This window comes from Chiloscyllium punctatum, chromosome 8, assembly GCF_047496795.1.
Source record: "Chiloscyllium punctatum isolate Juve2018m chromosome 8, sChiPun1.3, whole genome shotgun sequence".
NCBI classification, from domain to species: Eukaryota; Metazoa; Chordata; class Chondrichthyes; order Orectolobiformes; family Hemiscylliidae; genus Chiloscyllium; species Chiloscyllium punctatum.
The window spans coordinates 114792491-114817275 of NC_092746.1; the positions used below are offsets into that span (position 1 = coordinate 114792491).

The following is a 24785-nucleotide window of genomic DNA, read 5'->3' on the forward strand; positions in this document are numbered from 1 at the left end:
ACCCCATCACCAAGGATATATTTCCCTCCCCACCCCTATCAACGTTCCGGAAAGACCACTCCCTCGGCGACTCCCTCGTCAGATCCACACCCCCCACCAACCCAACCTCCACTCCTGGCACCTTCCCCTGCAACCGCAAGAAATGCAAAACTTCCGTCCACACCTCCCCCCCTCACTTCCCTCCAAGGCCCCAAGGGATCCTTCCATATCCGTCAGAAATTCACCTGCACCTCCACACACATCATTTACTGCATCCGCTGCACCCGATGTGGTCTCCTATACATTGGGGAGACAGGCTGCCTACTTGCGGAACGTTTCAGAGAACACCTCTGGGACACCCGCACTAACCAACCCAACCGCCCCATGGCTCAACACTTTAACTCCCCCTCCCACTCTGCCAAAGACATGCAGGTCCTTGGCCTCCTCCATCGCCAGACCATGGCAACACGATGGCTGGAGAAAGAGCGCCTCATCTTCCACCTAGGAACCCTCCAACCACAAGGGATGAATGCAGATTTCTCCAGCTTTCTCATTTCCCCTCCCCCCACCTTTCCTCAGTCCCAACCCTCAGACTCAGCACCACCTTCTTGACCTGCAATCTTCTTCCCGACCTCTCCGCCCCCACCCTCTCTCTGGCCTATCACCCTCACATTAACCTCCTTCCACCTATCGTATTCCCAATGCCCCTCCCCCAAGTCCCTCCTCCCTACCTTTTATCTTAGCCTGCTTGGCACACCCTCCACATTCCTGATGAAGGGCTTATGCCCGTAACGTCGGTTGCCCTGTTCCTTCTATGCTGCCTGACCTGCTGCGCTTTTCCAGCAACACATTTTTAAGCTCTGATCTCCAGCATCTGCAGTCCTCACTCTCTCCTTTGACATACTGCGTCAGGAAACCCTCCTGCACACATTGGACAAAAACTGATCCATTCGACATACTAGAGTTATAGCATTTCCAGTCAATGGTGGGGAAGTTAAAGTCCCCTATAATGACCACTCTGTTCCTTTCATTCCTGCCCAGAATTGTTTTGCCAATTCTTCCTCCACATCCCTGAAACTTTGCGGAGGCCTATAAAAAACTGCCAGCAATGTGACCTCTCCTGTCCTGTTTCTAACCTCAGCCCATACCACCTCAGTAAACGAGTCCTCATCAAAAGTTCTTTCAGCCACCATTATACTGTCGTTGACTAACAAGGCCACACCTCCCCCTCTTTTACTACCTTCCTTGATCTTAATAAAAGATCATTAAACTGGAACTTGCAACATCCATTCCTGACCCTACTCTAACCATGTCTCTGAAATGGCCACAACATTGAAGTCCTAGAGCTATCCATGTTGCAAGCTCACCTACCTTATTCCGGATACTCCTGGTGTTGAAGTAGACACACTTCAAACCAGCTTGCTGTCTGCCAGCACACTTCTGTGACCATGAAATCCTGTCCATGTCCTCCCTACTCTCATCCTTCTGTGTACTGGAACACCTTTCAACCAGAACTTTCAGAAATGAAGATAGGAAACATTTTCACATGTAAATGATGTACAGAATAGTCTTCAAGCAACAGTTAAACTCAGTCAGTTGGTAATTTTGTATACTACATGAAAAGATATTTGTTAACCAAAATTTTAAAGGATACAAAGCAACAGCAGCTGAATGGAGGTAAGCATTTCAGTCATGATAATATTGAGTAGATGACACACTTAAGGAGTTAAATTGCCTATTCCATTTCAATGTTCTTATTCAAAGAAGAGTACATTTCCAAGATAGCCAGAGAAAGAGTGAAATCAGAATGTATTTTGTGTCCAATAAAAATCATTTTTAAATGGAAGAGACAAATCAGTGTTCTAATAAACTTTAAATTTAATTTCTCAGTCTTGCCGGTGCTTTTCAAACAAGTGCTTCAGAATGTGGAGGCAGAAGAAGGTGGCATAGCTAAGTTTCACTGTGAAATTACTAAACCTGATGCTGCAGTAGAATGGCGGAAAGGATCTGTAGTGCTCTTGCCATGTGGAAAATATGAAATGAAGAATTGGGGCCCCATTGTAGAATTGTTCATTCATGATGTGGAACCAGAAGATGCTGGTGAATACACATGTGATTCAGGCGAAAGACAAACCACTGCTTCTCTAAATGTGAAAGGTAAAATGGAAGAAATTCATATTGGAATCTATCCTTTGTCTTTGAAAGTTACTATTATCATTCAACCACTGTACATAATTGCATAAGTTATTTTTGTTCGTCAAGATTTTTAAAACTATTTCCCTCCAATCAGTTTTTAGCTTCTTGTAGATTATTTGTTTACTAATACATTGGTAACAAATGATTGTATATTTTTATTTGTTGTGAGTGGATCAATTTGTTAAATGTAGCTGTCCGTGCTACCTGGAGTTTAGTGGGCCTGGTATAACCTAGATAAATGCATTAAATTGGGAGTAGTGATGGAGTATTGAATAGATGATAACTCAAAACCAGACTCAACTCACATGATGGGAATGATTTTAATATACAGGAATAAAGATTTTTGATCAAACAACAAGGATATGGTAGTGGCTTATATAATTGTAGTCTACACCTTCAAGACTACTTGAAAGTCAACAGTGTTGAGGTGGTGTCACAAGAATGTGATAAAAAGCAATCTTTATGAGGCGAAGTATATTAAGAGTTTGTTACAGTCCTAAGACAAATGGAAGATTGCAGATGGTTGTTCCTTGTGAAAATCCACAACCAATGACTTGTAGTTTTAAAAATAATATTTTAGCAGTTGTTTCCAGCATTTCTTAATTTAAGTAAAACCAAATTGTTTAAAATTGATATTCTGATACTGGCTATAAATGTTTTTCTAAATTATGTAGCCTTACCTGTGCTGTTCAGACAAGAACTGCAAAATGAAGAAGCAGAAGAAGGTAATGTTGTCACACTGCATTGCGAGCTTACTAAGCCTGGTGCTCCAGTAGAATGGAGGAAGGGGTCTCTCACGCTACATTCTAGCAACAAATATGAAATGAAACAAGATGGTCCCATTGTTCAACTATCAATTCACAATGTGAATGTGGAAGATGCCGGTCAATATACCTGTGATTCTGGGGACCAACAGACTACTGGCTACTTGAAAGTTAATGGTATGAAATGTTACCATTCAGTAGAGATCTATCATAAATTGTGATCCTTGCTACTTCTTTGGTGTTGCTTTTGCCTTACTTCTTCGAAAGTTTGGTTCTTTTCACCCCATTTTCAGCCTTAAGCAATTTTAATTTATCTGCTTTTGATCATTTCATGTATTTCATGATTGTTGTTCTGGCAAAATCATTAGAAATAGAACATAAAGCTGTCATTTGAGTGTTATTTGCGACTGCTAGACTGCTATGTAAAAAACTTATTGTCCTGTTTTATTCAAATGATTTAATTTTAGTTTAGTTTGTAACATTTTACATCGTGTTGCACTAGACGGTCTTGCATTATAAATCATAAAGAATTTCTACCTGCCACTTGAGCTGATATAGTTTGATGAAATTTGTTGTCAGAAATGAATATATTAATACATTTCTGTCAACTTACCACGTTTTAAAGGAAACTAATTAAAGAATGCATTAAAACAGCACAAGAATGAATTTGATATGAACAATCTGGCTAGGATGATAACTTGCTCAGGTGGATTGCAGAAATAAAATATAAAAATCTTTTGACACCTTTCTTGCATTATGAGAGCTAGACATTGCCACTGTAGAAGAACAAAGAATGTGATTGTATTTGAAAATGAAGATACTTTTAAACTTGCAGCTATAGTTTTGCACTCAGTGGAAACCAGAATCAGCTGTTTTAGAGAATAACTCACTTTAAAAAAATTCATTTAAGTGTGAAAAGATATATTTGCTCCTGTCCAACAATTGTTCATTCCTGTCTGGAACAAAAATAAAATGGGATAAGTGGCCTAATCATGGCTAAGAAATGATGTTAAGGGTATTAGATCCAAGATAGGAGCATACAGATTGGCCAAAAAAAGCAGCAGAGCTGAAGACTGGGAGCAGTTTAGATTTTAGCAAAGGAGGATAAAGGGATTGATTACAAAGGGCAAAACAGATTATGAGAGAAGCTTGCAGGGAACATACAACTGATTGTAGAAACTGCTATAGGAAAGTGAAGAGAGAAAGATTGGTGAAGACCAATCTAAGTCACTTCCAATCAGGAAGAAGGGAAGTTATAATGGGGAATAAGGAAATGCCAGACCAATTATATACATATTTTGGTTCTGATTTCACAACACAGGACACAAGTAACGTCCTGAAGTGTTGGAGAATACAAGGAGGGGATAGTTGAAGGAAATCAGTATTAGTAAGGAAATGTAGTATTTGAGGAAATGGCTTTAGAAATATTGGATGCATTGCTGGTCATCTTTCAAGGTTCTATACAGACACTGGAACAGATCCTGTGGTTTGGCGAGTAACTAAAATAACCCCAGTATTTAAAAAAGGAAGTAGAGAGAAAACACAGAATTATAGACCGGTTTGCCTGACATTGATAGTCAGAAAAATGCTAGACTTCATTCTAAAAGATTTAATGGTAGAGTATTTATCAAACAGTGACAGGATTGGGCAGAGGTAGCATGGAGTTTTGATGGGGAAATCATGCTTAACAAATCTACTAGAATTTTTCATAGATGTAACTGGTCAAGTTGATAAGGGGGAGCCGTTGGATACGGTTTACTTGGACTTTCAGAAAGGGTCCCACAAATGAGTTTAACATGTAAAAATAATGTGCATGGGACTGGGGATGGCGTTCTAAACTGGTTGGCTAACAGGAAACAAAGAAGAAGAATAAAAAGGTCTTTTTAGGCAATAACTAGTGGGATATTGCTGGGCTCAGTGCTTAAATTCCAAGTAAGGGAACTCTATGTGATACTGCCAAGTTTGCAGATGACATGAAGCTGGGCAGGAGGGTGACCTGTGAGGAGGGTGGAGAGATGCTTCAGCATATAGGGAAAACAGCAAGTGATATGTTAACCTTCATAACACAAGGATTTGGGCATAGGAGCAGGGATGTCTTGCTGCAATTGTACAAAGCTTTGGTGAGACCACACCTGAAGTATTGTGTGCAGTTTTAGTCTCCTTGTCTGAAGAAGACTGTTCTGGCTCTAAAGAGAGATCAATGAAGATTTATCAGACTTATTCCTGGGATGGCAGGACTAACATATGAAGATAAACTGCATCAGTTGAAACTCTTCAGTAGGAATTAGGAGAATGAGGGGAATCTCATAGAAACCTATGGACTAGACAGAGTATGGGCACAATGTTCCCAATGACTGGGGAGTCCAGAACCAGGGGTCAAAGTCTAAGGATAAAGGGTAGGCCATAAAAATGAGATGAGAAGAAATTCCTTCACTCAGAGTGATGAGTCTGTGGAGTTTTCTGCCAGAAAGAGCAGTTCAGGCCAAAACATTGAATGTTTTCAAGAAGCAGGTAGCAATGTTAGCAATGAAGGGCTAAATGGATTAAAGAATATGAAGAGAAAACAGGAAGAGGATACTGAGCTGGATGATGAGCTATGAACTTACTGAGTGCTGGTTCGTAGCTCCTTGAAAGTAGAGCCGCAAATAGATAGGCTAGTGAAGAAGGCATTTGGAATGCTTTCCTTTATTGGTTAGAGTATTGAGTATTGGAGTAAAGGAGTTGGAAGTTCATATTGCAGGACATTGGTTAGGCCACTTTTGGAATATTGCATGCAATTCTGGTCTCCTTCCTTATCAAAAGCTTGTGAAACTTGAAAGAGTTCAGAAAAGATTGACATGGATGTTGCCAGGGTTGGAGGATTTGAGCTATAGGAAGAGATTGAATAGGCTGGCGCTGTTTTCCTTGGAGCGTCGGAGGCTCAGGCATGACCTTTATAGAGGTTTATAAAATCATGAGGGGCATGGATAGGATAAATAGACAAAGTCTTTTCCGTGGGATGGGGGAGTCCAGAAGTAGAGGGCATAGATTTAGGGTGAAAGGGGAAAGATATAAAAGGGACCTAAGGGACAACCTTTTCAATTAGAGGGTAGTACACGTATGGAATGAGCTGCCAGAGGAAGTGGTAACACCTTGCACACCATGTGACTTCACTTTCTCCATTAGTTTACCATGGGGAACCTTATCAAACACCTTACTAAAGTCCATGTATATGACATCTACAGCCCTTCCTTCAGCTATCAACTTGGTCACTTCCTCAAAGAGCTCTATTAAGTTGGTAAGGCACGATCTACCCCGCACAAAACCATGTTGCCTATCACTGATATGCCCATTCTGTTCCAAATATAAATAGATTTTATCCCTCAATAACTTCTCCAGCAACTTTCCCACCATGACTTTATGAAGAGTGGAGCAGACTGGAAGGGCTAAAAACCTTCTACTCCTTTTTTCTATATTTCTATGAGACCTTTTACTGTGACAAAAAAACTCACATCATTGGCGAAACATTACAGTACAGTCAACTAATATATTGAACTACAGAAAAGATACTTGTTCATTAGCTATTTTTCACCAAGCTCCCAGGAAATATGTAGCCTTGAACATTAAAATCCAAAGTTCTCTCAGCTTTTTTACAGTCTCCCATCACTCACTTCAGGGAGAGTCCCAAAGTTTTAGTATCTTCTAGCATCAAGAACAGCTCTTACAGTTCCCTGTTCTTTAAATCTTCAATCAGACCCATCACTTTGAACAGAGAACTATGTCATACCAGCATACTGCATTTTGGCCAACACAAAAATTACTTCATCTGATTTTCATAGCAGTAGCTTTTTCTATATTCCTTTTTGCAATAATCATGGTGAATTTCAATATGCAGGTGAACTGGCAAAATCAGGTTGATAGAGGATCTCAAGAAAAGGAATTTGTGGAATGTCTGTGAGATTTTGTTTTGTTTGGAGGAGCTTGTGTTACAGCCCATGAGGGGACAGTCAAAATCTGAATTTGGTGATGTGTAATGAGTTTTTAAAAAATATTCCTTTATGTGTCTGCATCTTTACCAAAACATCTGCACCTGTTATGTGTAAACTTGTATGTCAGTAGGTTTCATTTACTAATCATATTGGGTTGTCTCCTGGCAGAAAGTGAGGACTGCAGATGCAGGAGATCAGAGCTGAAAATGTGTTGCTGGAAAAGCGCAGCAGGTCAGGCAGCATCCATGGAGCAGGAGAATTGACGTTTCGGGCATGAGCCCTTCTTCAGGAATGAGGAAAGTGTGTCCAGTAGGCTAAGATAAAAGGTAGGGAGGAGGGACTTGGGGGAGAGGCGTTGGAAATGCGATAGGTGGAAGGAGGTTAAGGTGAGGGTGATAGGCCGGAGTGGAGGTGAGGGCGGAGAGGTCAGGAAGAAGATTGCACGAAACGTGACCTCTCCGCCCCCACCCCACTCCGGCCTATCACCCTCACCTTGACCCCCTTCCACCTATTGCATTTCCAACGTCCCTCCTCCCTACCTTTTATCTTAGCCTGCTGGACACACTTTCCTCAATCCTGAAGAAGGGCTCATGCCCAAAACTTCAATTCTCCTTGTCTCCTGGCAGAATTACCATGATCACAATCCACCATTCTGGGAAAAGCCTGTTTTACCTTAAATGTTAAAATGTTATTGCCTTATAAAGGCTTGCATTTGAAACAATATTACGTTTTATTGATAGCCACAACTTGCTCAGTATTGGCAACTGAAGTATCCCCTTTTGTTAGCCGAATTTATTGCTAACAAATTTACTGAATTGATCCTAGAATGGATGCTAGGGTCTTCAATAACATATGTAAGATTGTTGCTTTAGGTGGCCATCCAGTTTCCCTAAAAAGGAGGATTCAATTAATTCGGTCCTGGAAGTGCATACAGATTGATTGCTGGATGTCCCTTGGTGATAATGGATTCTGTGTGACTTAAATCTGTATTTGTGATAAGATTATTTGAAAATGACAATGATTTTTTTTCTTTCATGTTTTTTACTCCTTGTAAATGAAATATTGAAATTTTGTAAAAGATCTGATCAATTAAGTGTATTTGGCTTTATTTCAGCTGCGCCTATAATATTGCAAAAAGAACTACAGAACATAGAAGTGAAGGAGTATGACACAGGCACCTTATTCTGTGAATTATCAAAACCTAATGTGCCGGTTACCTGGAGGAAAGGAACATTATTGATCTTTCCAAATGAGAAGTATGAAATGAAACAGGATGGTCTTGTACAAATTTTACAGATTCATGACATGAAATCAGAAGATGGAGGAGAGTATTCTTGTTCATTTGAGGATCAGCAAACTACAGCTTTTGTAGCTGTGAAAGGTAGGTTAATAAATTAATAAAGAAAACAATTGGGCACATGAGTGTATACATTGAAGAGGACATCTTGAGACACAGTGGTAGCATCACTGCTACTAAGCTTGAGGTTCAAGCCCAACCTGGGGAATTGCTGGTGAAGGAAGGTATGTTCACAGTGTAGCCAAACAACAATCTGTACAATGGCAAGCAATAAGAATTTTAAAGATTTCTGGTTAACCATGTGATGAAAATATATTGGAGTCACTAACATCACAACCAGATAACAAAATCCAAGTCCAGGTTTCCAAAGCAGCTTCAACTTGAAACATATCGAATTCTCAAGGACCCTGACAGATAAATGCTAAAAGGACGTTTCTCGACATGGGAGAGTCTTGGACCAGAGGGCATAGTCTCAGAGTGAAGAGTTGCTAATTTAGGACTAAAATAAGGAGGAGTTTCTTCTCCCAGAGGATTGTTTACAATTCCTTGCAACAGAGAGCTGTGGTGGCAGAGACCTTGTGTATACTTAAGGTTGAGACAAAGATTCTTGATCAGTAGGGAATCAAGCGTTATGGTGAAAATGCAGAAAAGTGGATGCGAGGCATGTCAGATCAGCAATGATCCTTTTGAATGGCAGAGGGAGTCGAAGAACTGTTCCTTTTTCTTATGGTTTTATGCTGTTGTTATAATTCCCTGTGAAAACTATTTCATGCCCCAGAATGAATACTTCATTCACAGAAGATCTTGAGTCGATAAAGTGTGGTGCTGGAAAAGGCACAGTTGGTCAGGCAGCATCTGAGGAGCAAGAGAGTTGACGTTTCAGCCATAACCATTCATCAGGACTCATGAAGGGTTATACCTGAAATGTTGACTCCTACATCTCAGATGCTTCCTGACTTTCTGTGCCTTTTCCAGTGCCACACTTTGTTGACTCACAAAATATCTCTTAAAGTTTATTTTTGTTAGAATGCCTATTACAGATGACTGTAAAACATAGGAGCAGAATTAGGCCATTTGGCCCATTGAGTCTGCTCCCCCATTTGATCATGGCTGATATGTTTCTCAACCCCATTCTCCTGCCTTCTGTAACCCTTGACCCCCTTACCAATCAAGAACCTATTTGCCTCTGTCTTAAATACAGTCATTGACTTGGCCTCCATAGCCTTCTGTACCAATGAGCTCCACTTCCTGGCTGAAGAAGCTCCTCCTCATCTCATTTGTAAAGGGTCATCTCTTCACTCTGAGGCTGAGGCTTGTACAAGTGGAAACCTTTCTGCATGTTCACTTATCCACAATTCTCTATATTCTACAAGTTTCAGTGAGATCCCCCCATCCTTCTAAACCCAATGAAATACAGACCCAAGGTCTTTAACAGCTCCTTATATGACAAACCCTTCACCCCCAGGATCATTCTTGTAAACCACTTGTTAACAGCAACACATCTTTCCTTAGATATGGAGCCTAAAACCGCTCACAGCATTCCAAATATGTCTGACCAGAACCATATACAGCCTCAGCAGTACATTTTTACTCTTATATTGTAGCCGTCTCGAAATGAATGCTTACATTTCATTTGCTTTTCTAATTGCCAAGTGAACACGCATGTTAACCTTAAGAGAATCCTGAACAAGATTTCCTAAGTCTCTTTGTGCTTCAGATTTCCAAAGCAATTCCCTATTTAGACAATAGTCTACAGCTCTATTCATCCTATCAAAGAGCATAAGCTCAGACTTTCACATATTGCATGCCTTCTGCCACTTCTTTGCCTATTTTTCAAGCCTGTCCTTGTCCTCATGCTGCCTGCCTGCTTCCTTAAACTTCCTACCCCTCCAACTACCTTTGTGTCATCTGCAAATATAGCAACAATGCCCTCAGTTCTTTGGTCCAGATCGTTAATGTATAATGTGAATAGTTGTAGTTCCAACATGGACCCTTGTGGAATTTCACTCGTCACCAGCTGCCATCATGAAAAAGGCCCCCTTATCCCTACTCTCTGCCAGTCTGCCAATCCTCTGTCCGTGCCAGTACCTTGCCGCTAACACCGTGGGCTCTTATCTTATTCAGTAGCCTCCCGTGTAGCATCTTATCAAAGAGCTTCTGGGAATCCATATAGATCATGTGCACTGGCTCTCCTTTGTCTAACTTGCTTGTTACCTCTTCAAAGAATTCTAGCAGATTTGTCAGGCCTGACCTCCCCTTGACCAAGCTGTGCTGATTCAGCCCTATTTTACTATGCACTTCCAAGTACTCTGCAATCTCATCTTTAATAGCGGACTCTAAAACCTTGCCAACAACTGAAGGTAGGCTAACCGGTCTATAATTTACCCTCTTCTATCACCCTCACTTTCTAAACAAAAACATTACATGAACTATTTTCCAATCCTGTGGGACCCCCCCATCTCCAGTGATTCCTGAAAGATCTCCACCAATGCCTCCACAATCTCCTCAGCTATCTCCTTCTGAACTCAGGGGTGTAATACATCCAGTCCTGATGATTTATCCACCTACAGACCTTTCAGCTTCCGCAGCATCTTCTCCTTCATGATCACTACTACATTAACCTCTGCCCCCAACTGTCTTTAAGTTCTGGTATGCTGCTGGTGTCTTCCACAGTGAAAACTGATGCAAAGTATCTATTTAGTTCCTCTGCCATTCCTTTATTCCTCATTACTACTTCTCAAGCCTCATTTTCCAGTAGTCCAATGTCCACTCTTGCCTCTCTCTTAGCTTTTATATATCTAAAAAAAACTCTTGGAATCTCCTTTTATATTATGAGCTATTATAATACATTAGTAAGTTTTAAGAAAGAAATCATCAGGTGGCTGGGCCAGAATTTATTACCTATCCAAAATTGCCCTGAGAAGTTGATGGTGAGCTGCATTCTTGAACAGCTGATTTAATTTGGTGTAGATACATCTAGAAATGCTATTAGGGCTCTTAATGTTCTGTGAGAGTATTCTAACCTCTGAAGGCCTGAGTTCATGTCCCACCTGCTCCAGAGTGTGTAATAACATTTCTGAATATGTAGTTTAAAATATCATAATGCTGTTAGGGAGGAGTTCTAGGATTTTTGACCAAATGACAGTGTATATAAGTAGGTTGTAAGGGATTTTGCAAGCATGTAAAATCCCATTTAACTCCTCCTGTACTGTACTCTTTCTATGTGGTAGTGTTGTGGATTGGAAGGTACTGTCCATAGTGCCTTGACCAATTTCTGCAGTGCTTCTTCTAGATGATACACACGGTTGCCACTGTGGTGGAAGAGGCAGTGAATGTTTGTGGGTGTGCTGTCAAACAAGCGAGTAGCTTTGTCCTGAATAGTGTCACGCTTCTTAAATGTGGTTGGAGCTGTATTCATCCAGACAAGTGAGGAGTAGTCCATCATACTGTTGACTTGTGCCTTTTGACATGCTTTGGGTAGTCAGGAAGTGAGTTAATGTATGATTCCATGCCAATGATCTGCTCTTGGAGCCACTGTATTCATATGACTGGTCCAGTTCAGTTTCTAGGCAAAAGTGAGGACTGCAGATGCTCGAAACCAGAGTTTAGATCAGAATGGTGCTGGAAAAGCACAGCAGGTCAGGCTTTGACAAAGGGTCAGTTAGACTCGAAACATCAGCTCTTTTCTCTCCTTACAGATGCTGCCAGACCTGCTGAGATTTTCCAGCATTTTCTCTTTTGGTTTCAGATTCCAGCATCCACAGTAATTTGCTTTTATTAATTAATGAAGTAACTGAAGATAGTAGGCATGGAAACTATCCTGAGGAACTCCTCCTACCACATTCTCAGCTCTTGCATTCCAAACCTTAACCACTTTGTGAAAAAGTTTTTTTCTCATTTCACTTTTGCCTATTTTACTATTTACTTTAAATCTGTGCCCTCTTGTTCTCAATCCTTAAAAAGTGTGAACATTTTCTCCCAAATTACTCTGTACAGAGTTATCCACGATTTTGAATACTTAAATCAGGTTTCTTTTCAGTCTTTTTCTTCTCTGAGGAAAACACTCCCAACTTCTCAGTTTACTGAAAATCCTCATCCCTGCAACCAACTTCTTTTGGACTCTTTCCAATGCCTTTAAGTTTCTTCCAAAGTGCAGCACCAGAACTGGACGCAATACTCCAGCTGAGGCCAAATTAGTGTCTTATACTTGTTAGTGAAGCAATTTATATGTGCAAATAGTGACTAAAAGCCAACAGTTGCGAGATATTTTCTAATCAACCTGTTCAGAGATGTTATCACACACCTCTAGAGCATGTAGGACTTGAACTTAGGCAGCCTGGCTCAGAGATAGGGATACTATCACCACATCTCAACTGCCCCTCCAGCTGTTGATAAAGCATTTCTAATAGGTAAGAATGATTGAACAGAGCATTCAAGTGGACTATTAAGATTGCCATGTGTGCAGAGAAGACAAAACTTTAGCCTATGAGCTATCACAAGTGACAGGCTGGTATAAAGGAAGATCTTTATCATTGGCTTTGGTAAAAAAATTAATTATGTTGCTTCAGTCTGTCACATAAGCGATGGAGGCCATTTTTAGTATTGTGCCATGTTCACTTTTGTGTTGTGGCTGAATACGGTTCATTTGATAGCTGCCGAACAAAAATAACCTGTCCCATTCCTGTGCTGGATTTTAATCTTGGTGATGGGAATTGGGAAATGCAACTAACCTTCCCAACACAACCTTACCTCTTTCTCCAGGCTGCTTCAGGCAGTGATGGAATTAGGCTAACAAGTTAAGTGGGCAAAGGCTCAACTGTTTTGAGAAATGCTGACAATCTTTATAAATTTATATCCCCCCTCAACTGTCCCAGCCCTTCACCTTTACCATCCTCATAGTTTACGAACAGTATTTATAAATCCTATTATAAATCGGAAGTTGTTGAATAACCCATAAACCTTGAATATATACATTCTTTAAACAAGCTAAAGAGAGTCAAGCATTTGTAAAGTTATTAGCAAGAAAGTGAGGACTGCAGATGCTGGAGTCCAGAGTTGAGACTGTGGTGGTGGAATAGCACAGCAGGTCAGACAGCATCTGAAGAGCAGGAGAATCGATGTTTTGGTCATAAGCCCTTCATCAGGAATGAGGCTGTAAAATGACTAGCAGTTGGATTGTAGCCAAGTGTCCATAAAGCTCTTTAAATAAGCAACTCTCTAAGTGATCACAGACTGCTCTCATAGCAGATATCTGGGAGAAACATATAAGTAATATAGAGTCATCGAGGTTTCCGCATGGAAACAGGTACTTCGCCCCAAACAGTCCATGCCACCCAGTTTGCACAATTAGGTTAAAAGCAATGACTGCAGACGCTGGAAACCAGAGTCTAGATTAGAGTGGTGCTGGAAAAGCACAGCAGTTGAGGCAGCATCCGAGGAGCAGTAAAATCGACTTTTCAGGCAAAAGCCCTTCATCAGGAATACAGTTTGCTCAATTAATATGGTCTCATTTAGGTCTATATTCCTCCATGTGTATCCCATCATATACCTGTCCAAATGTTTCTTAAATGACAAAATTGTACTCGCCGCCTACCTCTGGATCCTTTTGTACCTCTCATCTTAAACTGGTGTAGTGGACAGTGAAGAAGATTACCTCAGAGTACAACGGGATCTTGATCAGAAGGGCCAATGGGCTGAGGAGTGGCAGATGGAGTTTAATTTAGATAAATGCGAGGTGCTGCATTTTGGAAAAGCAAATCACAGCAGGACTTATACACTTAATGGTAAGGTCCTAGGGAGTGTTGCTGAACAAAGAGACCTTGGAGTGCAGGTTCATAGCTCCTTGAAAGTGGAGTCGCAGGTAGATAGGATAGTGAAGAAGGCGTTTAGTATGCTTTCCTTTAATGGTCAGAGTATTGAGTATAGGAGTTGGGAGGTCTTGTTCAAGTTATACAGGACATTGGTTAGGCCACTTTTGAAATATTGTGTGAAATTCTGGTCTCCTTCCTATCAGAAGGATGTTGTGAAACTTGAAAGGGTACAGAAAAGATTTACAAGGATGTTGCCAGGGATGGAGGATTTGAGCTATAGGAATAGGCTGAATAGGCTGGGGTTGTTTTCCCTGGAACATCAGAGGCTTATAAAATCATGAGGGGCATAGATCAGGTAAATAGACAAAGTCTTTTCCTTGGGGTGGGGGAGTCCAGAGCTAGAGGTCATAGGTTCAGGGTGAGAGGGGAAAGATATGAAAGGGACCTACGGGGCAACATTTTCATGCAGAAAGTAGTGCATGTATTGAATGAGCTGCCAAAGGCAGTGGTGGAGGTTGGTACAATTGTAGCATTTAGAAGGTATTTGGATGGGTGTATGAATAGGAAGGCTTTGGCGGAATATAGGCCAGGCGCTGGCAAATGGGACTAGATTAGGTTAGAATATCTGGTTGGCATGGACGAGTTGAACCAAAGGGTCTGTTTCCATGCTGTACATCTCTATGACACTAACTATGACTCTGTGCCCTCCAGTTTTAGAACTCCCTAACATGGGGAAATACTGTTGGCTATGATTGTATAAACGTCTACAAAGTCACCCCTCAATCTCCTAAGCTCCAGGGAAACAAGTCCCAGCCAATCCGGTCTCTCCTCACAACTCTAACCTTCCAGTCCAGGTAGCAACCTAATAAATCCTTACTATACTCTTTTTAAGTTTCATAATGTCCTTTCTGTAATTAGTTGACCAGTACTATGCATAGTACTCCAAACATGGCCTTACCAACATACAACGTACAGAATGTCCCAACTCCTATACTCAGTGTTCTGACAGATGAAAGCAAGTGTGCTGAAAGCATTCTTCATCACCTTGTCTACCTGTGACTCCACTTTCAAGGAGCTATAAACCTGTACCCCTAGATTTCTTTGTTCTGTAACATTCCCCAGGGCCCTACCATTGATTGTCTAAGTCCTGCCCTGGTTTGACCTACCAAAGACCTACCTTGTATATATCTAAATTAAACTCTATCTGCCATCCCTCTGCCCATTGACCCAAGCCCAGTTGAACAAGATTTAGTTGCATTTTCAGATAACTTTCTTCACTGTCCACTATACCACCAATCTTGCTGTCATCTGCAAACTTCTGACCATACCTTCTAAATTCTCACCCAAATCAGTCATTTAAATGTTGAATAATAATGTACGCAGCAGTGGAACACTGCTGGTCACAGGACTCCAGTTTGAAAAACAACCCTCTCCTAACACGCTCTGTCTTCTACCTTCAAAGTCAGAAGTCATATGACACCAGGCTATAGTTTATTTGAAATCACAAGCTTTTGGAGCTCTGCTTCTCCATCAAGTGAAGCCAAGGCTCAGGACCTCCAATTTGGAGGCAATTTCTGGGTTCCAAAGCCTCAAAAAATTACTATCCAGAATATTCAGATACTAATTTTACAGTTTAGCAACAGCCTTCACTGAAACAACTGTGTCCAGCCATCGTCACTCAGGTTCTTCCATCTAATCCATTCCTAAGGTTCATTGTAAAGATGCTTTGGTAGCGACTTATGTTGCTGCACCCAGTGTAACCTTCTAATGGAAGTGACTCTTAAAAGTTACAACGATAGCTTGTCAAAGTTTCAACAATCTCTGGGTAGGCTAAAGGATATTAAGGTGGACAAATCCCCAGGACCGAATGGAATCTATCCCAGGATGCTGGGGGAGGTGAGACAGGAATTAGCTGGGGCCCTGACAGATATTTTTGGAGCATCCTTAAACACAGGTGAAGTGCCAGAGGATTGGAGAGTTGCTAATGTCGTCCCCCTGTTCAAGACGGGTAGTAAGGATATTCCAGGTAACTACAGACCAGTGAGCCTGGTGTCAGTGGTAGTAATGTTGCTGGAGAAGGTACGGATGGATAGGATCTATTTATGTTTGGAAAAAAATGGGCTTATCAGTGAAAGGCAACGTGGTTTTGTGTGGGGTAAATCATGCCTTACCAACTTAATAGAGTTCTTTGAGGAAGTGACCGAGTTGATAGATGAAGGAAGGGCTATAGATGTCATATACATGGACTTTACACCGTATTCTAAGTGCGGCCAAAACTTAGAAGGCATTTGATAAGGTTCCCCATGGTAAACTAATGGAGAAAGTGAAGTCACATGGTGTTCTAGCTAGGTGGATAATGCACTGGTTGAGCAACAGGAGACAGAGTAGTAGTTGAAGGGAGTTTCTCGAACTGGAGAAAGGTGACCAGTGATGTTCCACAGGGATCAGTGTTGGGGCCACTGTTGTTTGTAGTATACATAAATGATCTGGAAGAGGGCATTGGTGGTCTGACCAGTAAGTTTGCAGATGACACAAAGATTGGTGGAGTAAAAGAAAGCATAGGGAACTGTCAAAGAATACAGGAGAATATAGATATTCTGGACAGTTGGGCAGAGAAGTGGCAGATGGAGTTCAATCTGGGCAAATGTGAGGTGATGCATTTTGAAAGGTCTAATTCTAGAGCGTACTATACTATAAACGGAATACCCTTGGGAAAAGTTGATGAGCAGAGAGATCTGGGAGTTCAGGTCCATTGTACCCTGAAGATTGCCGTACAGGTGGATAGAGTGGTCAAGAAGGCATATGGTATGCTTGCCTTCATCAGGCGAGCTATTGAGTATAAGAGCTAGCAGGTCATGTTAAAATTGTACAAGACATTGTTTTGGCCGCACTTAGAATACGGTGTGCAGTTCTTGTCGCCACATTACCAAAGGATGTGGATGCTTTGGGGATGGTGCAGAGAAGGTTTACAAGGATATTGCCTGTTATGGAAGGTGCTAGCTATGAAGGGAGGTTGAGTAGGTAAGGATTGTTTTCTTTCGAAAAAAGGAGATTGAGGGGTGACCTGATTGAGGTCTACAAAATCATGAAGGATATAGACAGGGTGGATAGAGATAAGCTTTTTCCCAGGATTCAATCTTGACAGGTCACGTGTTCAAGATGAGAGGAGAAAAGTTTAAAGGGGATATACGCGGAAAGTACTTTACACAGAGGGTTGTAGGTGCCTGAAATGCGTTGCTAGCAGAGGTAGTAGAGGCAGGCACTGTAGATTCACTTAAGTTGCATCTGGACAGATGTATGAGTAGGTGGGGAGCAGAGGGATATGGATTCTTAGGAATTGGGCGATAGAATTAGTCAGTGGATTTGGATTGGCACAGGCTTGGAGGGCCGAAGGTCCTGTTCCTAGGCTGTAAATTTTCTTTGTTCTTTGTTCTCTGGAACAATCTGTGGAGCAGCACAGTGGCTTAGTGGTTAGCACTACTGCCCCACTGCCAGGGACTTAGGTTCAATTCCAGCCTTGTGTGGAGTTTGCACATTCTCCTAGCGTCTGCTTGGGTTTCCTCCAGGTGCTCTGGTTTCCTCCACAATTCGAAGATGTACAGGTTAGATGGACTGGGCGAGCTTAATTGCCCGTAGTGTTCAGGGATGTTCAGGCTTGGTGGCTTAGCCATGGGAAATGCAGGGTTACAGCGATAGGGTCGCCTGGGTGGGATGCTCTTCAGAGGGTTGGTGTGAACTCAATGGACTGAATAGCCCGCTTGCAGGGATTCTCTGATTCTGTGATCTCCCCTGATATATGTAAGCAGAATTATCTTCTTCAAAATTTGCTTAGATTGGATGCCTACCTTAGTAAGTTCATGAAAGGAGAGGTCACCCGGTTGGGAGTTTTCTATCGGCCTCCAAATTGTTCCAGGGATGCAGAGGAAGGAATAGCAAAGATGATTCTCAATAGGAGCAAGAGTAACATGGTAGTTGTTATAGGGGTCTTTAATTTCTCCAATATTGACTGGGAATACTATAGTTCAAGTAGTTTAGATGGGTCAGTTTTTGTTCACCGTATGCAGGAGGGTTTTCTGACACAGTATGTAAACAGGCCAACAAGGGACGATGCCATATTGCATTTGGTGCTGGGGATGAACCCGGCCAGATGTTAGATTTGGAGGTAGGTGAGCACTTTGGCGATAGTGACCATAATTTGGTTACGTTTCGAACAGCAATGGGCAGGGATGGGTATATCCTTTAAGGAAAGAGGTATAAAGGGGGGAAATGCAATTATGATGCAATTAGGCAAGATTTAGGATGCATAGGATGGGGAAGGAAACTGCAGGGGTTGGACATACTTGAAATGTGAAGCTTATTCAAGGAACAGATACTGCGGGTCCTTGATAAGTAAAGAATGACATGAGTAAGATTAGGGGCAATCAAAGATAGTAGTGGAAAGCTGTACACTGAATCTAAAGATATAGGGGAAGTATTTAATGAATACTTTTTGTCAGTTTTCATATTGGAAAAGGGCAGTGTTGGTGCGAATACGGAGATAGAGGCTACAAGATTAGATGGGATTGAGGTTGACAAAAAGAAGTTTTAGCAATTCTGGATGATCTGAAAATAGGTAAGACCTCTGGCCCGGATGGGATATATCCTCAGATTCTCTGGGAAGCCAGGGAGGAGATTGCAGAGCCTTTGGCTTCAATCTTTAGGTCATCATTGTCGACAGGAGTAGTGCCAGAAGACTGGAGAATAACAAATGTTGTTCCCTTGTTTAAGAAGGGCAGTCAGCACAACCCTGGTAATTATAGGCCAGTGAGCCTTACTTCGGTTGTGGGTAAGGTGTTGGAAAAGGTTATAAAAGATCAGATTTTTAATCATCTGGAAAGGGATAATTTGATTAGGCATAGTTAACACGGTTTTGTGAAGGGTAGGTCGTGGTTCACTAATCTTACTGAGTTCTTTGAGAAGGTTATAAAACAGGTGGATGAAGGTAAAGCAGTTGATGTGGTGTATGTGGACTTCAGTAAGGCGTTTGATAACATTCCATATGGTAGATTATAACACAAAATATGGAGTTTCAGGATTGAAAGTGATTTAGCGGTTTGGATCAGAAATTGGCTAGCTGAAAGAAGACATAGGGTATTGGTTGATGGGAAATGTTCATCTTGGAGCTCAGTTACCAGTGGTGTGCCGCAAGGATCTGTTTTGGGACCCCTGATGTTTGTCATTTTTATAAATTTTCTTGGTGTGGGCATGGAAGGATGGGTTAGTAAATTTGCGGATGACACTAAGGTAGGCAGAGTTGTGGATGGTGCCGAAGGATGTTGTGGGTGACAGAGGGACATTGATAAGATGCAGAACTGAGCTGAGAAGTGGCAAATGGAATTTAATGTGGAAACGTGTGAGGTAGATCACTTCAGAAGAAATAACAGGAATGGAGAGCACTGGACTAAAGGTAGAATTCTTGGCAGTGTGGGTGAACAGAGAGTTCGCGACGTCCAGGTGCATAAATCCCTGAAAGTTGCCACCCAGGTTGATAAGGGTTGTTAAGAAAGTGTATGGTGTCTTGGTGTTTATTGGTAGGGCGATTGAGTTTTGGAGCAGCGAGGTCATGCTTCAGCTGTACAAGACACTGGTAAAACCGCACCTGGAGTATCGCATGCATTTCTGGTCATGCTTTGGAGGAGGTTCAGAGGAGATTTATGAGGATGTTGCCTGGTATGGAAAGGAGGTCTTTAGAGGAAAGGCTGAGGGAACTGAGGCTGTTTTGGTTGGAGAGAAGAAGGTTGAGAGGTGACTTGATCGAGACATATAGGATAATCAGCGAGTTAGTTAGGGTGGACAGTGAGAGCCTTTTCCCTCAGATGGTGAAGGCTAACACAAGGGGACATAGATTTAAATTGAGGGATGATCAATTTAGGATAGATATTAGGGATTGTTTCTTCACTCAGAGAGTAGTAGGGGCATGGAACGGTCTGCCTGCAACAATTGTAGACTTGCTGACATTAAATGCATTTCAATGGGCATTGGACATACATATGGATAATAATGGATCAGTGTAGGTTAGATGGGCATCAAATTATTTTCACAGGTCGGCGCAACATCGAGGCCCAAAGGGTCTGTACTGCACTTGTAACGGTCTATGTCCTCTGAAAAAAATGAACAATCTAAGTAACATAATTGACTCTGGTGCAAGAAACAGGTGATATATTTGATTTTGTGCAATAGCATGGGTGGCATGGTGGCACAGTGGTTAGCACTGCTGCCTCACAGCGCCAGAGACCCGGGTTCAATTCCTGACTCAGGCGACTCTCTGTGTGGAGTTTGCACATTCTCCCTGTGTCTGCGTGGGTTTCCTCCGGGTGCTCTGGTTTCCTCCCACAATCCAAAAATGTGCAGGTTAAGTGAATTGGCCATGCTAAATTGCCCGTAGTGTTAGGGGAATGGGTCTGGGTTGCCCTTCAGTAGGTCGGTGTGGACTTGTTGGGCCAAAGGGCCTGTTTCCACGTTGTAAGTAATCTAATAACAGCAAGGACATTTTGAAGCGCGTAGTTGGTGTTTCACAGGTTGGCATAACATCAAGTGCCGAAGAGCCTGTACTGCACTGTAATACTCTATGTCCTAGAACAGCTGCAAAATACCTCTCATGATTCCTGAACATTGCAAAACATTTGATTACATCTGCAGCTCTATTAATCGGTCACGTACTTTTCCTTTAATGTTGTAACCCAAGAAACATCCTAAATTCAGATGCAGAGAAAAATCGGTGTTTCACAAGTGAATTTCTGGTTGCCAGAGTTTCACTTCTCTGTGGGTCTTTACTCAGTATTGCACTTCTACCTTTCCAGCATGCCAGTCTTGAAAAGTTGCCAGAGACAAAGTTCAGTAAGTAGTAGGTACAGGTAGTGGGCATAGCTGGTAGTCGCCACCTAAATTGTACACTGAAGGTCTCCTCAAGTTTTACTGCTCTGTTGAGTATCAGATTTCACTCTCTTAGAGTCAGGGAGTTGTAGAGATATACAGTACAGAAACAGACCTTTTGGTCCAACTCGTCCATGCCGACCAGATATCCTAAACTAATCTAGTCCCACCTGCCAGCACTTGGCCCATAACCCTCTAAACTCTTCCTATTCATACACCCATTTGGATGTCTTTCAAATGTTGTAATTGTCCCAGCTTTCACCAATTCCTCTGGTAGCTTATTTCCTTACACACATCACCCTCTGTGTGAAAACATTGCTCCTTGTGTCCCTTTTAAATTTTTCCCCTCCCACCCTAAACTTATGTTTTCTCGTTCTGAACTCACCTATCCCAGGGAAAAGACCTTGTCTATTTACCCTACCAATGCCTTTCGTGATGTTATAAGCCTCTTTAAGGTCACCCCTCAGCCTCTGACGCTCCTTGGAAAACAGCCCTAGCCTATTCAGCCTCTCTCTCTAGCTCAAACCCTCCGACCCTGGAAGCATCCTTGTAAATCTTTTCTGATCCCTTTCAAGTTTCACAACTTCTCGTGTGCCGGCATCACAATCAAAGTAGCATAAATGGCTGTTTATATTTATGCACCAATTAGGCACATCATGGTCAGACGTCTTTTCCTGCAAGTGGTTGAATTAACACTTAGTATAAAGAGCCATCAAGATTGACCTTGGTTAAGGTAAAGAAGTCAACGTTCATTGGATATTCGAAACGAACACAGAAAAACTCAGCATCCGTGGAGAGAGAAAGAGTTGACACTTTGAATTTTGTATTTCTTCTTCAGAACTGAAAGGTGTTAGAAAATGTTTGTACTTTACACTTTTGACGGAGGCAGAGGCTCTTTACATTCTCCAGTACTTTCTGTTTTGGTGATTTGACTAATAATGATTTCTTTCTGCTTTTAAAATATCCATAATACTCCCAATATTTTTCAGTTTTGCCTGCACTTTTCAAGCGATGGCTTCAGAATGTCGAAGTGGAAGAAGGTCACACTGCAATATTGCAGTGTGAACTTACTAAATCTGATGCCTCAGTAGAATGGAGAAAGGGATCTGTGGTGCTTCAACCAAATGACAAATATGAAATGAAATATGAAGGTTTCATTGTTGAGTTGTTAATTCATAATCTAAAGATGGAAGATGCTGGAGAATATACATGTGATTCTGGTGATCAACAGACCACTGCTGCCTTAACTGTGACAGGTAAATGAGGAACTATAGTTTTCTAATTCAACACAGGTCAAAAAAGAACTATTGTTTCCTTGTTTGAATTTTTGGTTCTTTCCAAGGCTAAGAAAGGACAGAGATGGGGCTCATAAATTATGGGTCTGGCTAATTGACAATTTTCCACGCTGTTCTTGACATTAGCCATTTTGGTAACTCACATTCAGGACCGAAAAGACAACCCAGCCTCATGGCAAGCATCAGTTATGTGCATTAAGAACCTTGTTAAGGTTAAATAATGAAGGCAGGCTGGACTTTTACAGTCAACCCTTTGTTTCGTGAATTGTTTGGGAGGGTGGGTGGCTTTTTAACTGCCTAGAATCAGGCAACCAGTAGCAGGCCAGATTGCTGGCACTACCTGAAAACCTGACTATGCCTGTGCTGGAGTATGGTCAGTGCTACCCTGTCCTCCGCTTACCTACCCACCCACCCCATTTAATTGGCTCTATTTTGCCTTCTTTAAATTAAAAACTGTCTGAGAAGGCAGATTGATGTTGAAGCACAGTCTCCTTTTACTCTAGCTGGATCCCATTTGATAGCTGTCAAGCCACAAGAGCCTGCTCACAGCACTTGATTGGAAAGGAAAATCAATTGCTCACTGGTCAAGGGACACCTTGATTAAAATTCCAATTCAAAGCTATTAACCCACACTGCGACTCCTCCCCACCATGATGCATTCACACATACAAAGTGAAAATTGAACCTCTTATCTGAGATGCAGAAAAGATGGGCGGTTGTTTGTTAAGCTATTCTGTGGAAGAAAAATGTTGTTTTTATAATATATATGATTACCTAAATATGATCTAACATTCCAAATTAAAATAAATTACTTTAACAAAACAAAGGTTGATATTCAGACAACATTCAGACAATGAAACAAAAGAACGCATTTCCTGAAAATTTCCTTACTTTTCCAAATCCTTTGTTTAACTTTGAAGACAAAATATTGAAAACCTAATTTAGTGATTAAAATAGCTATCATCATGGTTACAAAAGCTAGCTATGAGAATCCTCAATGAAAGATCCAGCAAAAAGGTTTTTGGGCAACTGGGAAACATATTTTGAAATATAAAATGAAATACTTATATTTGCAAAAATGGAGTTAAAGCTTAGAAACAACAATAATAGAGCAGAAAATATCATATAATACCTTTGGTGTTAACTTTGAAGGCTGGGAAAAAAACACAAAGCTTAAAACAACTGCTTAAGGACCCTGGGGGGGGTGGGGTGGGGGGTTAGTCTCTTATGTAACTCATAAATGGAGGCTGATGCCACACAGGATACGCAGAGAGAATCCATATGTTGTATCATTGCAGAGTTTTATGAGGATTCATGCTCTGCAGAAATACTTCTATTCCAGATTCTATCCTTTCTCTGTACTCACTGAATTTGGAGGCTGAAATTTTTAAAATATAAAAAAAAACTTACTGTTCTATGATGCATTTTTTTTAGAGCCAGATGTAACAATTGTTGATGGCTTGAAAAACGTGGAAGTAGTTGAAGGTGGGGATGTTTTGTTTGAATGTAAAGTCTCTCATGAGAACACACGAGGTGTTCAATGGGTTCTAGGAGGAATTGAACTGCAGAATAATGAAATGAATGAAATTTCGATCAAGAGTGGCAATATTCACACATTGATGTTGAGGCAAGTCACACAGGACGACTCTGGAGCTGTGACCTTCAAAGTTGGAAAGCACACATCCTCAGCCCAGCTTACTGTCAAAGGTAATAGTTAACGGTTAATTTTGGAAATGAATAGAAATAACTGGCAAGTACATTCTCCACACGTTTGAGGGAGCATTTCCACAAAAACATTTTAATATTGAATAATTTGCAAGCCTGACAAGTGCTGTTTTATAATTTAAAGGAACATAATTTACTTTAGGTTTCATTAACGGCTTACACTGTAGAAAAATTATTGACATTTTTGGTCACCATTTAATATTATATTTGCTGTTTCCAGACAATTGGTGAAAGGTATGCACCAAGGACAAATTATTGTGAGCTTCAGTGTAGACTGCCATTTAATTCATACCATACTCAGTTCCAAACAAATGTTTGGGAAGGAATGCTATTCATGTCTTTTTTTTCTAGCTACTCCAGCAACTTTTACTCAACTGCTTCAAAACATGGTAGTGGATGAGGTTGAATCAGTAACTTTAATATGTGTACTCTCACAAGCCAATGTTCCAGTTGTGTGGAAGAAAGGACTAACAACAATTTCTCAAAGTGAGAAATATGAAATCAAACAGGAAGGTTGTGTACACATGTTATGTGTACATGACGTAAAATCTGATGATTCAGGTGAATATACCTGTGTTTCTGGGGACCAACTAACCACAGCTTCCTTAACAGTAAAAGGTGAGTTGAGTTGAGTCATTTTTAAATAGTCTTGTGGTAGCACAGAAATTAAATGCTGCTTAAGTAAAGAGACATGCTGTTAAGGCTCTTTGACAGCACCTTCCAAAATCTCAATCTCCATTATTGAGAAAGATAAAATCAGCGTATTAATGGGAACACTCCTCAAAACCACAGGGGCTATATTACCATTCCTTTATTGCTGCTGAATCTAAATCCTGGAG

The 24785-nt window shown here is 41.2% G+C and overlaps 1 protein-coding gene across 2 annotated transcripts in view; it reads left to right on the forward strand.

Annotated features, from left to right (window-relative positions):
* The window catches only part of obscnb (obscurin, cytoskeletal calmodulin and titin-interacting RhoGEF b), an 802448-nt gene that overhangs the window by 446424 nt on the left and 331239 nt on the right, over positions 1 to 24785 (forward strand). For both annotated transcript variants that reach the window (XM_072576281.1, XM_072576282.1), the window contains 6 exons: positions 1870 to 2136; positions 2850 to 3116; positions 8022 to 8288; positions 21916 to 22182; positions 23656 to 23928; positions 24298 to 24564. In XM_072576281.1, the coding sequence (XP_072432382.1) occupies positions 1870 to 2136; positions 2850 to 3116; positions 8022 to 8288; positions 21916 to 22182; positions 23656 to 23928; positions 24298 to 24564 (1608 nt within the window). The remainder of the gene's footprint in view (positions 1 to 1869; positions 2137 to 2849; positions 3117 to 8021; positions 8289 to 21915; positions 22183 to 23655; positions 23929 to 24297; positions 24565 to 24785) is intronic.